Here is a 13,109-nt window from a genome sequence, read left to right as displayed (position 1 = left end):
AAATGCTCCAGTGAGCAGTAATGAACATGCTTGAAACAAATGAAAAAAATAGCCTTAGGAAAGAGATAGAAGATATAAAGAAGAACCAAATAGAAATTTTAGAACTGAAAAATAACAATAACTGAAATTTTGAAACTCAGTGGGCAGACGCAACAGGTGGATGGAAGGACAGAGAAAAGAATCAGTGTGAACTCGACAGAACAGTAGAGTAGATATTACCCATTCTGAGCAACAAAGAGAATTAGACTGGAAAAAATTAACAGAGCCTGAGACCTGTGGGGAAGATCTAACATTTGTGCCATGAGAGTTCCAGAAGGAGATGAGAAAGAGGGTATAGCTGAAAGAGTATTTAAAGAAATAATAGCTGAAAATTCCCCAAATTTGGCAAAAGGTACCAACCTACGGATTCTAAAAGCTGAGTGAACCTCAAACAGAATAAACCCAAAGAAATCCATGCCAAAACACACCGTAGTCTAACTTCTGAAAACTGAAGACAAAAAAAAAAAAATCTTAAAATCAGCTAGAAACAGCTTGCCTACAGCAATTTGCGTGACATCAGATTTCTCATCTGAAATCGTGGAGGTCAGAAGGAAGTGACAGACATTTTTCAAGTGCTGAAAGAAGAGAAGTCTCAACCCAGAATTCATGAAATTTTCTTCAGGAATGAAGGGGAAAATAATGGCTAAAGGAAGTTCTCTAAACAGAACTGTTAAAAAGTAATTTTGAAACATCAAGAAGGAAAAAAGAACAGTAGAAAGAATAAAAATATGGGTAAGCACAACAGAATTTCCTTTTCAGTTTTCTAAATTACATTTGATAACTGAAGGAAGAATTGTAACATTGATTTGGTTTTTAGCGTAAAATATAGGAAGTACTAAAGGCAGATATAAACAGGGGAACGTAAAGGGAGATAAGACTTCTTTCATTTGAACTGATATAGCCACTCTGGAAAATAATTTGGTAATTTCTATAAAAACTGAACATACATTGACCATGCAACCAGCAGTTATATTTCCATTTAATACCAGATAAATGAAAACTTCCATCCATGCAAAAACCTGTACATGAATGTTCATAGCAGCTTTATTTGTCATGATCAAAAACTGGAAAAAAACAAATGTCCTACAGTAGGTGAATGGTTAAACACGCTGCGGTACCTCCATACCATGGATACCACTCGGGATTAAAAAGAAACCATGGACACATGCAACAGCTTGGATGCATCTCAAGGGCATTATGATGAGTGCAAAAAAAAAATCTCAAAAGATCCTATACTGTATGATTCTATGTGTATGACATTCTAAAAACGACATTTATAGAGATGGAAAGCAAATTAGTGGCTGCCTGCAGTTAGGGAAGGTGGGGGGGAAGAGAAGTGGGTGTGACTAAAAAGGGATGGCAGGAGGGAGATCTTGATGGTGCCATACAGTTCTCTGTCTTGATTGCGGTGGCGGTGGTTACACGAATCTACATGTATGACGAAGTCCCAATATTCAGATTTAGGTTTGAGCTGTAGTTATGTAAGATTTAATTATTAGGTGAAATTTAGCCAGAGTGTACACAGGACCTCTCTGAACTATCTTTGCACCTTCCTGTGAGTAAATAATTATTTCTCAGAACAAACTTTTTTAAACTAATTCATCATCGATAGACACAAAGTTAAAATTTCTTCCCCTTAGCTGAATGCTTTTAAGTGAAAGATGCCATACTGAAAGGCTACATACATAATGATGATTCCATTTGTGTTGACATGCAGGAAAAGGCAGAACTGTAGGGCAGAGAACTGATCAGTGGTTGCCTAGACTTAGGGCTTGGGGATTGACTACAAAGGGGCAGGGCGAGGGAATATTTTTGGTCAGTGGGATGGTTCTGTAGCTGGGTGATGATAATGGTATACCACTCTATGTATTTGTCAAAACTTACAGAATTATAAAAGTGGATTTTATTGTATGTAAACTTTTAAAATCAACAAAGGAAACTATAGTAGTCAAACAGTTTCTAAGAGCTTACCTTTTGACGACTTTGGAAATTTTCTAGAAATTTCTAAGAAATATGTGTTTTATCCCCAACAGGTGATGCTATGAGTGAAGAAGACATGCTTCAGGCAGCTGTGACCATGTCTTTAGAAACTGTTAGAAGTAATTTCAAAACGGAAGGAAAAAAATAATATCTTTCACAAATCATTTAGATATTCAGTCTTTCCAATATTGTCCTGTGTGTTTACAGCATAGGGTCCATTTTGGTAATGTGTCAAAGAGAACAATTTTCAACAGAGGAAATAAGACTTAGGTGGTTTGCAAACAAAAAGTTGAGAGGGTGAAAAATACATCCGTTGTAGGACTAAATAACGATCCTCCAAACACTAGCCAAAGAGGCATTCAGCAATTAAAGAAATTTAAAATAGTTTTCTAACTGTTCTTTTTTCTTTTTTGAGTGTGCAATATCTAACATGTTTAAAATTAGGGCATTTTTCTTGGCTCTTTTTGCAGACCAACTAATTATAACCAGCTATTGCCACAGAACTTTTCCCCCACATTTTATCTTCTTTTCCTCCCTTCTGCATAGGGAATTTGGCTGACTTTCATCATCTAAAAGTTGCTCTTATTTCTCTTTAACCAAATTAACCTTTTAGGACAGTGTCTCCTCTGTGTTGATAATAGTAACAGTTCCAGAAGGATAAGCTGTTTACCCTCTGACTGTATTGTGCACTTGGGTGTTTTCTCATGTTATTTTCTCTGATCACAGTTTCTCTGCTACGTGGTTTTCATTACTTTCTACAACTCTTTTGAAAGATGGTAATGTTTCTTGAGGTTTTGCTTTTTAAGCCCTCTAAGATGGGGTCATTATTTCATGATTCTGGTGCATTCCTAAACTCTGAAATCAGCTCTGCACAAGTATTTGAGAATAAATGAGAATTTTGTTAATGTGTGAGCACATCCTTTCCCAAATGCTTTGTGAATATCTTCTCAGTTATGTCAGAACTGTATAGGTTTGCTGTAACCCTCTTTCCTGCACCTTGTTATTTCCTTTTCTTTTCCAATTGAGAAAAATAGGAGAAGCATAGTGTGCAAGTTTCCTACTGTTATAAAACAACATCCAGTGCCCACCATGAATGTATGATAGATAAAATTTGGCCTTCAATTTTAGTAGGAGTTTCATTTTATTTTTCCTCTTGTGACTGGAGCTGTCTGTTCTGTTTACAATTGATTCATGAAGTGCAGATGTCTGCTTCTGCTGTACATCTTTTAGTAGGTATAGTCTGCCAGAGATAATGATCTAGAACATGAAAATAACTTACCAACAAAACTACATTTAAATTTATACTGTGATTTAACACGTGCATCATGTTTAAATAGCTTAGAATTACAGAAGTCACAGTACTTACTGGGTTTGTAAATAAGAAAGTCTTTAGTTTTGATAAACATTCTTTAATTGGGATGCAGAGTTTCTTGCTGGGTCAATGCAGTGGGATGATTTCAGTGAAAATTAACCATGTCTCTCTGAAATGGACCTTTTAAATTCTGTCATCTACTCCCCTTCATTCTCCATCCCCTTTTGAAGCCCCTTTGAATGATGAATTGTTCAGAAGCTAAAATTTAAGAAGAAATTTCAGCGGACAACTTAGAAAATTAAAGTATGATATGTTGCCATATCCTGGTGTATGGCTACACACATTTTATCAGGGAAAAATTTTTGATGTAGGATTTATTGCTAACTGAAAAGAGATGAAAAACTGCCTTTTATTTATGATTATGAAATAGCTTTTTCTTGGATAGAGACAGATTTTTTTTTAGTCATTATTTTGTGCCAAGTAAGTTTTCTGAAGTTTCCCTTACATAAAATTAGATGGTTTTCTTTTAAAATCTAAAGTTTTCTTTTGACAATTGAAAATGTTTTAGAAGAATCACAAAACTTTAGAACTACAAGGGATGTTGGAGTTTGATACTACTACCTATGATTTACAAACCAAAATATTTTAAGACTGGACATTTCTGTAGTTATCCCAAGTATGCTAGTCATATTTTCCATGGATATTCGGCCTGTATCTTTTCCCATTGAAAAATTACGTTAAACTTTTCATATATTTGAATTGATGAGCTACCTAATATAAAAATGAGAAAATGAATATACATTTAAGTTTTAACCTTAAGAGTTAGGGTTAGTTCTTATATTACACACCCTTGTTAAAGCACGTAAAGAAATGTGGCATGTTGACCTTCGTTTGTTAGGGATTTTTTTAAAGCAGGGCCGAGCACACACTGGATATATTTGAATGTGTTTATTTAGTTGTGAAATTGTTATATTTGGCAGGCAGATTCAGAATCACTAGTGAACTGCCATCTTGTATGGATTGGCATATATTTAACTGAACATTTAGATTCCATTTCTTAATCAGTTGGCCAGTATGAAAAGATGCCAGTGCTCATAACCACAGTAAGAAAATTTTAAAGTTACACAAAGCTATAGTTCACACATCAGGAAGTGCTGTTTACTTTAAACCACCTGCAAGTCAGGAACAATGCAATTCACTGTCCTAAGAACTTTATTTATATAAAGATTTCCATTCTGTTTTACCAATTGGGAACACCTTAATGTTTAATATTTAAACTATTGGTATCATTTTTCTAATGTATAATTTGTATTACCGGGATAAAATACGTACCATGAGAATGCTAGTATTATAAGTAAAGTTTAAACAATCTTTGGAAATAACACTTTCATACTTACAGATGTCATGGATTTAATAAGTAGTTATTTATGTTTTAAAAATTCAGAGAAGTTAACATCTGATCTAAACCATCAATGTACATTTTTATAGTAATTAACATACGAATATTTCAGTAATGTAAATTGTTTGAGGGGGCTTCCCTGGTGGCACAGTGGTTGAGAGTCCGCCTGCCGATGCTGGGGACACGGGTTCGTGCCCCGGTCTGGGAAGATCCCACATGCCGCGGAGCGGCTAGGCCCCTGAGCCTGCGCGTCCAGAGCCTGTGCTCCGCAACGGGAGAGGCCGCAACAGTGAGAGGCCCACGTACCGCAAAAAAAAAAAAAAAAAAGTTTGAAAAGGTTGCTGCAGGTAAACTGTATATCAGCTCTAAGATCTTGGCCAAATAGTTTACAATTTGCAGAATATTTAAGGAGGTGCTTTTTCTCTTTAAAACTTAATTTTTCTTAATTAAGACTTTATTCATGCCAAAGTTAACGAGGAAAAACTCAACTAGTTGAGGATCATTATAGGCAAAACTACCCATAGTCTACATTGTTTCATTTAATATTAAGTCAAATAAAGTAATTTTATGCCAGTAAGAGCTTAAGTCACATTTTTAATGTCTGCATGTTTGATACTATTTTTAAACAGTATCAAGTTAGTGCCAAGATTTACTAAATGTCTTAAAATTGGCCCATTGGACCTGTGCAAATTCAAAAAAGGTTGATTCTCAGTGCATAAGCAAAATATAATGATAATAATTGAAATAGCCTAGAATGAAAACTAAATCATGATGTTTTAAATTCTTAAGAGGATTCAATTATTAATATTGATGACTTTCTATTAAAAACTTTATCTGCAATTGGAGAGGTCTATGGCCACTACTTTCAAAGTAAATTGTTTGTTGTAGCTGGGCCCTAACAAGCATGGAGATGTTACAGATGTGACCTTAATTAAGAAAAATCAGATTGGATTAACTAATCATTTCAGCAATATAAGTAATTTTTCATATTTTCAAAATAAAAACTTTGCTTCATTTCTGGTCCATTTATAACCGTCATCTTTTGCTAAAGAGATGAACCAACTTGTTTTTTAAAGTCTTATACATAAAATATTTTTGTTCCATTTTGCTCTCATGAATGAGAAGATTATTGACATGGTTGGTTAATTCTTGAATTTTTATCTTTTTTAATTTGAAGAAAACCTCTGCTATTTTAATTTTTTTGCAAAATGGTCTGGCATTTTAAGAATTAATGCTAGTAACCACTTCTAAATTTATAGCAATTGGCATGTTTAATTATAATAGTGTATCAATAAATATTTTAAGACTATGGATTCATAGACTAGGAATGGGGACCATTAGTGAAATATATGTGGAAATGCCTGATTCATTTAGGAAGCACTTCACTTGGCTCCTTCATATTTCAAAGGTGAATGTTTTCAGGAATTTTTTTTAAAGAGGAAAACATACATTTGAATGTGATTATCTAATTTCTACAACATTGGACTACTAGGAATAACTTTTTAAAAATTACTGTTCTGTACAAATAAACTTTGAAATTCAACTACCAAAAAACATCTGAAGTAAAAAGCATTCTTTTGGCCATGACACAAGTGCACTGTGGCAGTGCCATTTCTCAGGACCCAACTCTGCAGCCCTTCTGTGTGTGCTCCTCTGAGTTGTTCTGCCGTTAATACACACACAGGCCTTCCTGTCTGGTCCTTAGAAAAGCCGGGCTTCCAAAGCACTGTTGAACACTGAGGATACTGTTGTTAATGTGGATGTTCGATGAGTTGTATTTTAAATATCAAAGATTATTAAATAAAGATAATGTTTGCTTTTTTACTTCTGTTTTTATTTGTGTTTATTGTTAATTTATAGCTTTGCATTCAAAGTATGGTTGGATCATCTACACCCTCAGAGCTTCTGAGAAATGCAGAGTTTCAGGCCACACTCCCACCTACTGGATCAGAACCTGCATTTTTAACAAGATCCCCAGGGGATTCACATGCAGAGTGAATTTGAGAAGCATTTTTTTATGGCTGTGGTGATGAATGAAGCAGGTCAGGGGAAGCCACTGATTCTCCATTCCAACTACTGCTGCCAGAAGGCCCATTGTTACTGGATCCTCTGATCTTTTCTAAGAGAGGCTAAGAATTCCATATTTTTATTTGAAATCTGATTTTAAAATGTTGGCTCAGTTGCTTTTTTAACCCTGAGAGCCAAGCAGAGCACATTAGTGACAGTTTTAAGCGTGCCATTTTTCCTCATTTTATCCAACTCCGGACACCAGACTAACAATTGGAATCCACCTGGACTGATTGAGGGTTATAGAATCCTCAGGTTTTATAATGAGCATTGTATATCCATTTTAGCTTTACTTAGGGTTGGGCACGAATTTTGAAACAAAAATTTCAAATTGATCACATGCATCTTTTTAGCATAACTTCATAGCTTAGTCCTCAGATGGACCAATCCATTGAATTTGGATGCCACCAAATGACTCTGATCTCATCAACATCACCTGTGGGCCCTATGAAACGTACAAGTTGATTTGAATGCCCATTTTATGGTTAGCTAAGAACTTTTATAAAGGATAGGCAAACTTTGGGTTGTCCTTATCCTGAAGATTTGCGTGTTTCAGGATCCTTTCATCCATTTTGTGTCTGCATCGCCAATGCTTATCGTTTAATTTTATAGGTAATTCGGGTCCAGCTGACCTCTTACGCCTCTACTCTTGACATTTCCCCTTTTCACACTATGGTCCTAGCAGGCCTCCTTATAGGTCTTCAAAGAAGCCGAGTTCTTTCTCACCCCCAGACACCCTAACACTCTCGTTTACCCCTTGGGTATCCCTGTCCCTAAAGGTCATTGGCCTGCTATGAGGACTTTCTCTTTCAACTGGACTGCCACTCTTCTCTGGACCTTTTTCTCTCAAGATTGTTCCAGTTCTCCCTGGGTCAGGATCCCCAACCACCCTTTGTCTCATGGGCTACAAGAGAAAACCAATTCCTTATTCATTCACTCACTCAGCAAGACCTGTGTGCGTTCACCATGTGCCTGGCATGGTTCTGGGTTCTTGGAACAGAGCCATGATTAAGATACTCTGCTCTGCTGGTGCTTGCATTCTGATTGGCCATTAGGCAGAGGAAACATCTGAATTACTGAGCATGGCTTCATAACATGTTAAGAGCTATGCTTGTTCTGTGAGATAGGAAGACAAAATGATGATGTGATAGCATGTAACTGGGAGGGAGTGCTGTTTCAGACTGTTTTCAAGGAAGGCCTCTGCAGAGGTGCCTTTCAGACACCTGAAAAATGAGGAGGCGCTATACTGCCTGGGGAAACAGCAAAAAGCACAATGACTCTGGGGCAGACAGAGGTGGTTGCTTGTCTCTGAAGAACAGAGCTGGAGAGGCTAGCAGGTAATGAACAAAAGCTGGAACTGGGATGTAGGCAAAATCTTATGTACAGTTTTATAAAGATAAGTTTGAACTGTATTTATATTTTATTACACCAAACAATCTGATTCTAGAATATTCTCTAATCCTAAGCCTTTTTTTAAAAAAATCTTTTAAAACGCCCATTAACTACATCTTCTACCAAAGAGCCTTCCATGCCAGTGTCCACCTTAAGGAACCCGAAAAACTGAATTTTTAACACTAAAGGTATATTGCTTAACCTCTCTCAGATCAGAATTTTAGGCAAGGCTCCCACTTCCCACTTGTGCATTTTGTTTTCCTTCCCGTTATATTTATGCAGTATTTTTCATCACTGTCAGAAACTACCGTTTTGAAAACTTAGCATTGTATTGATATTTTGCTTGTCAATCCACATCATCAATTGTAGTGATTAATATCTGAGTAGCTCCCTTTGGTCCTTCTCAGCCACTTCTAGTCCAGGACATCATCATGTCACATATAAGCATGTGCCATAACATCTTACCCGTTCACTTGGCCTTTGGCCTCTCTGTTTTTGAAACCAGCTTTCCCAAAGCTCTTTAGGCCTGTCACTCCAATTACCTTTAAGTGAACCTTCATTACTGTCAACATGTTATCATATGAAATGATGATGTGTAAATATTGGGAAGGATGATGCCTAATTATTTGCTGATATGATTGTACACCTAGAGAACACAAGGAAATTAACTGAAAAGCTACTGGAACTAATGAGGGAGGTCAATAAGTCAACAAAAACCAATAGCTTGTTTGTATACCAGCAATAACCTGGTAGAAAATAAGACGCAAAAGTACCACGCTCAACAATGTCTAATCCTTGGAGCACCAGACGGGTCCTAAGTTCCAAGCAAAGGCGAGTGGAATGGCCTTGTCTCAGCCCCAAACCACACATTGTCACACAGGCCCTGAGAAGCTCTGCTGGTACCCAGAGTCCTGCTGAGTCTCTCAGAAAATCGTTCAGTGGGTTCTGGTATTCACCCCTCTAAAGTGGCTCAAACCCAGTGCCAGAGGCCAGGAAGGAGCTGATCCCACACCTTTCATGCCTTCTCCAAATAAGATATGTTTCCTCCAAAAGCTGTGTTTCTCTTCTGCACAAGGGTAGCCCTGTCTCCAACACTGAAAACATTCTCAGGCCCAAAGCAGACTTAGCTTTTTGGAACAATCATCTGAACCGTCTCCCAGGGACTTTTCGTTAAGTGCAGAGGGTTACTGTGTGATTCTACTTACGAGGTCCTTAGAGTGGTCAAATCCAGAGAGACAGGAAATAGAATGGTGGTTGCCAGGGGCTGGGTAGAGTAGGAACTAAGAGGTTGTTATTTAATGGGTACAGATGTAGATTTTTACAACATGAAGGGAATTCTGGAGATGGATGGTGATGATTGCACAACAATGTGCATGGACTTAATGCCACTGAACTGTCTAATTAAAAACAGTAAATTTTATGTATATTTTTTCACAATAAAAAATACATAGGATTGATCACTGTATTTACTCCCTTCCAAAATCCCACCTAAATGAAAGTAAAGGGACTTCCTTGGTGGTCCAGTGGTTAAGAATCCGCCTGCCAGTGCAAGGGAAACGGGTTCGATCCTTGCTCCAAGAAGATCCCACGTGCTGCGGAGCAACTAAGCCCGTGCACCACAACTACTGAGGCCATGTGCTGCAACTACTGAAGCCCACGTGCCTAGAGCCTGTACTCCGCAACAAGAGAAGCCACCGCAATGAGAAGCCTGCACACCACAATGAAGAGGAGCCCCTGCTCGCCACAACTAGAGAAAGCCCGCGCACAGCAATGAAGACCCAACACAGCCAAAAATAAATAAAATTTTAAAAAAAGGAACTACATAAATGAAAGTAAAGAAAAAAATATAAACTCATAAGCACAGAGAGACCAGCAGAAGAGATGAATTCATTAGATTAGATTTGACTGTCATAGAAAAACCTAATATAACAGTGACTTTACACGCTACAAATTTTTTTCTCTCTCACCTTCAGGAAATGTAGAGATTGCCAATCCAGGGCTGATAGGGCATCACACAGTGTCAGGAATCTGCTTTCTGTATTCTTGCTTTACATACATGGCTTCCATTGCTAATGTCAATTCATGGATCTAAGACAGCTGCTATGGTGCCCATGCTTACATCTGCATTCCAGCAATCAGAAAGCAAAAGGAGGGTGGGAAAAGGCCACGTGCCCTTTCTTTAAGGTCACCTCCTTAAAGTTGCACACACCACTTCCACTTATATGACCCCCAAGGATAGGTGTGCACGAAAACGGTAAAGGGGTGACGGGCTCAGAAGGGGCACTGGCATCTTTTACTGTACCATTGTCCAGGTAAAAAGTGACAGTTCGGTCTTCCCTGGTGGCGCAGTGGTTGAGAGTCCGCCTGCCGATGCAGGGGACACGGGTTCGTGCCCCGGTCCGGGAAGATCCCACATGCCGCGGAGCGGCTGGGCCCGTGAGCCATGGCCGCTGAGCCTGCGCGTCCGGAGCCTGTGCTCCGCAACGGGAGAGGCCACAATAGTGAGAGGCCCGCGTACCGCAAAAAAAAAAAAAGTGACGGTTCAATTACTATGCCCAAAGGGGAGAACAGACTTTGGGGAACAATTAGCAGTCACTGCCAGTTGAGGCAACAGCAGAAGAGAGATGCGAACTTTTCTCTGGAAGACGGCGAAAGCTGATACAGGAATGAGCAGAACTGAGGAAGGTGCATACTAAGTATTAAAGAGAAGGACATCCAGCAGTACCCAGGACATGAAGCAACAACTATCATGGAAGGTGGGGGTGAGATGTGGACGGAAACCAGGTGGATTGATTAAAAATATCCGAAAAACAGCTGCTTCCCTAGAGAGGGGCCATTCATCAATAAAAAGTATTTAAAATAATTTGCAGAACTAAAAGACATGGTTTTTGAAAGGGTTTGCTGAGTCCCCAACATAATTAATGAAACAACAAACCCACCCCAAGGCACATTATTGTTAATTTCAGAGCATCACAGATAAAGGGAAGCGTCTACGAGGTTCCAGAAAGAAAAACAAGGCCCAGAGAATAGGTCAGGGGAGAGTGGAGCAGGGAAACAGAGGACTCCGGTAGAAAGGACTGAGTCTAAGCAAATAATAGAATTCTTGATACTTTCTTGAAGAATTAGGAGCATGTTTTACAATTCTGTTGCTAAGTTTTAAAAGGATTAGTGATTCTGTAATAACAGAAAATTGTGCAAATCTAAAAGATGGAATTTGTTAACTTCAGGAAGAACAGAAGTTTGAAAAATAAAGGAAATGTTATCTTAGCATACCATGTGGCTCAGCAATGAACACTTATGTAGTCATATAAAGTAAACTTTAATTAGTGATGTTACCAATAATTATGATATCACTCTATTGGGAGCTCAGAAGGAAGGGAAATAGAGGCATGTGGTAATACAAGACTGCTAAATCTTTTATTTTCTGTAATAGAGAGAAGGTAATGTCTAAAATTAATGAGAAAATGGCAATTATAAGCATAATATTTAGAAATTCAGAGGGAAAGATCAGACTAATATTTTAAATTCTACTTTAAAAAATGTGTTTTTTTCCCTTCACATTTGCATAAATAAAACATTTGGATGGTTTCATCAGAACAAAGGAACTGTTCTCCCTAGAGAAGTATTGGTGATGCTGCCTCGAGAAATGGAAACCAGTTTGCAGTTGATAGTACTTTTTGTTGTTGTTGCTGTTAGCTTTTTAAAAAAATCTTCTACCTGTTGAGGTTACAAAAATCCTAAGTTCAGAATTTCAGCTGGGCAGCCTGGATCCCACCACGTGGAGCCATGCAGGTTCATGGGCTCTGTCTGATGTGGTACGTTTGATATTGCTGGGCTGATTTTGCTACTCATTAAGTGATGATGAACACCCTTATTAGCTACAGGGGTTTTGGGTAGGAAAAAGAAGAGGTGTCTTCAGCCCAAACTTCATCAAACTTGTATGTCTTTCAACTTTTGATTATAAAAACTTTCAAATCTATGCAAAAGTAAAAGACCACTATAATGAACCCCTATGTACCCATCGCCCAGCATCGACAGTGATCAAGTCCTGACAATTCTTGTTTCACCTACCCTGTCCCCATTTTTCTGAAGCACATCCCAAACATCATACCATGCTATTTATCAGAACCAAACTTTAAGTCTCTCAGACCATAGTCCATTGCACTATAAACAATTCCCCATAAGGAGGACTTCAGGATGTAGCTTTTATGTTAATAACTTAATACATGATGTGAGGACATATATTTTGTTTGTTTTCTTCATTAACTGCAGTATCTTTATGGCATAACATGAGTTTATGGAAATGGCACTCCAGAGAACTTACACCTGTAGGAAATAAGAGCTTGATTTACACTAAACTTTTCACTGTCATCCAGGAACCCAATTAGGTCCTAAGTTCACGTGGCTCCTTTTCTCAAAGCAATCCCTCAACCTACTCTAAGTTCCTATACTGGCTTACCAGGTCCTATGTGATCTGCCCTCTCCTATTGTTACTCCTTGGTCCTCACTGCTTACCACCATTCCCCAGCCCACTCTCCTCCAGCCATCCTTGCTTTTGTCTAATCCTCTAACCTGGCAAGGATTCTCCTACCTCAGGACCTTTGCATCAGCTGTTTCTTTTGCCTGGACTGCTCTTTTCCAGATACCCACATGTCTCACTATCTTATTTCCTTCAAGTCTCTGTTCGGATATCACCTTACCAGTGAGGCCTTGCCTGACCACCATCTACAATATTACAAGTGCCATTTCTCCCCACATCCCTTCCATATCATTCTTACCCTGTTTTATATTTTCCCCATAGCAGCCATCACCACCTGTCTTATATTTATTACATTTAATTTCTCATCTGTTCCTTCCCACTAGAACGCAAGCTCCATGAGATCAGGGACTTTGTGTGTGTTTTTTCTCCTGCTGTATCCC

General features: G+C 38.3%; 2 protein-coding genes across 4 annotated transcripts in view; one reads left to right on the top strand and one right to left on the bottom strand.

Moving 5' to 3' along the window:
• ATXN3 (ataxin 3) overlaps positions 1-2,934 on the top strand; it is a 29,397-nt gene extending 26,463 nt beyond the window's left edge. Inside the window, exon 11 of one of the 3 annotated variants that reach the window (XR_003795872.1) lies at positions 2,073-2,154. Coding sequence is in view for 1 of the 3 variants with exons in the window: in XM_029237702.1 (XP_029093535.1) it covers positions 2,073-2,167 (95 nt within the window). In the remaining 2 variants the exon portion in view is untranslated. Of the gene's footprint in view, positions 1-2,072 lie in introns of all 3 variants that reach the window. The other 2 variants (XR_003795871.1, XM_029237702.1) reach the window with 2 other exon arrangements.
• Positions 1-13,109, bottom strand: part of CPSF2 (cleavage and polyadenylation specific factor 2) — an 81,353-nt gene that overhangs the window by 66,888 nt on the left and 1,356 nt on the right. The gene's annotated exons all lie outside the window — the stretch shown is intronic.

The sequence above is a fragment of the Monodon monoceros genome, unplaced genomic scaffold, assembly GCF_005190385.1.
Source record: "Monodon monoceros isolate NGI ecotype Baffin Bay Population unplaced genomic scaffold, NGI_Narwhal_1 Super_Scaffold_21, whole genome shotgun sequence".
NCBI lineage: Eukaryota > Metazoa > Chordata > Mammalia > Artiodactyla > Monodontidae > Monodon > Monodon monoceros.
Note: the sequence above shows the minus strand (reverse complement) of the source record. Positions and strands in the feature narration are given on the sequence as shown.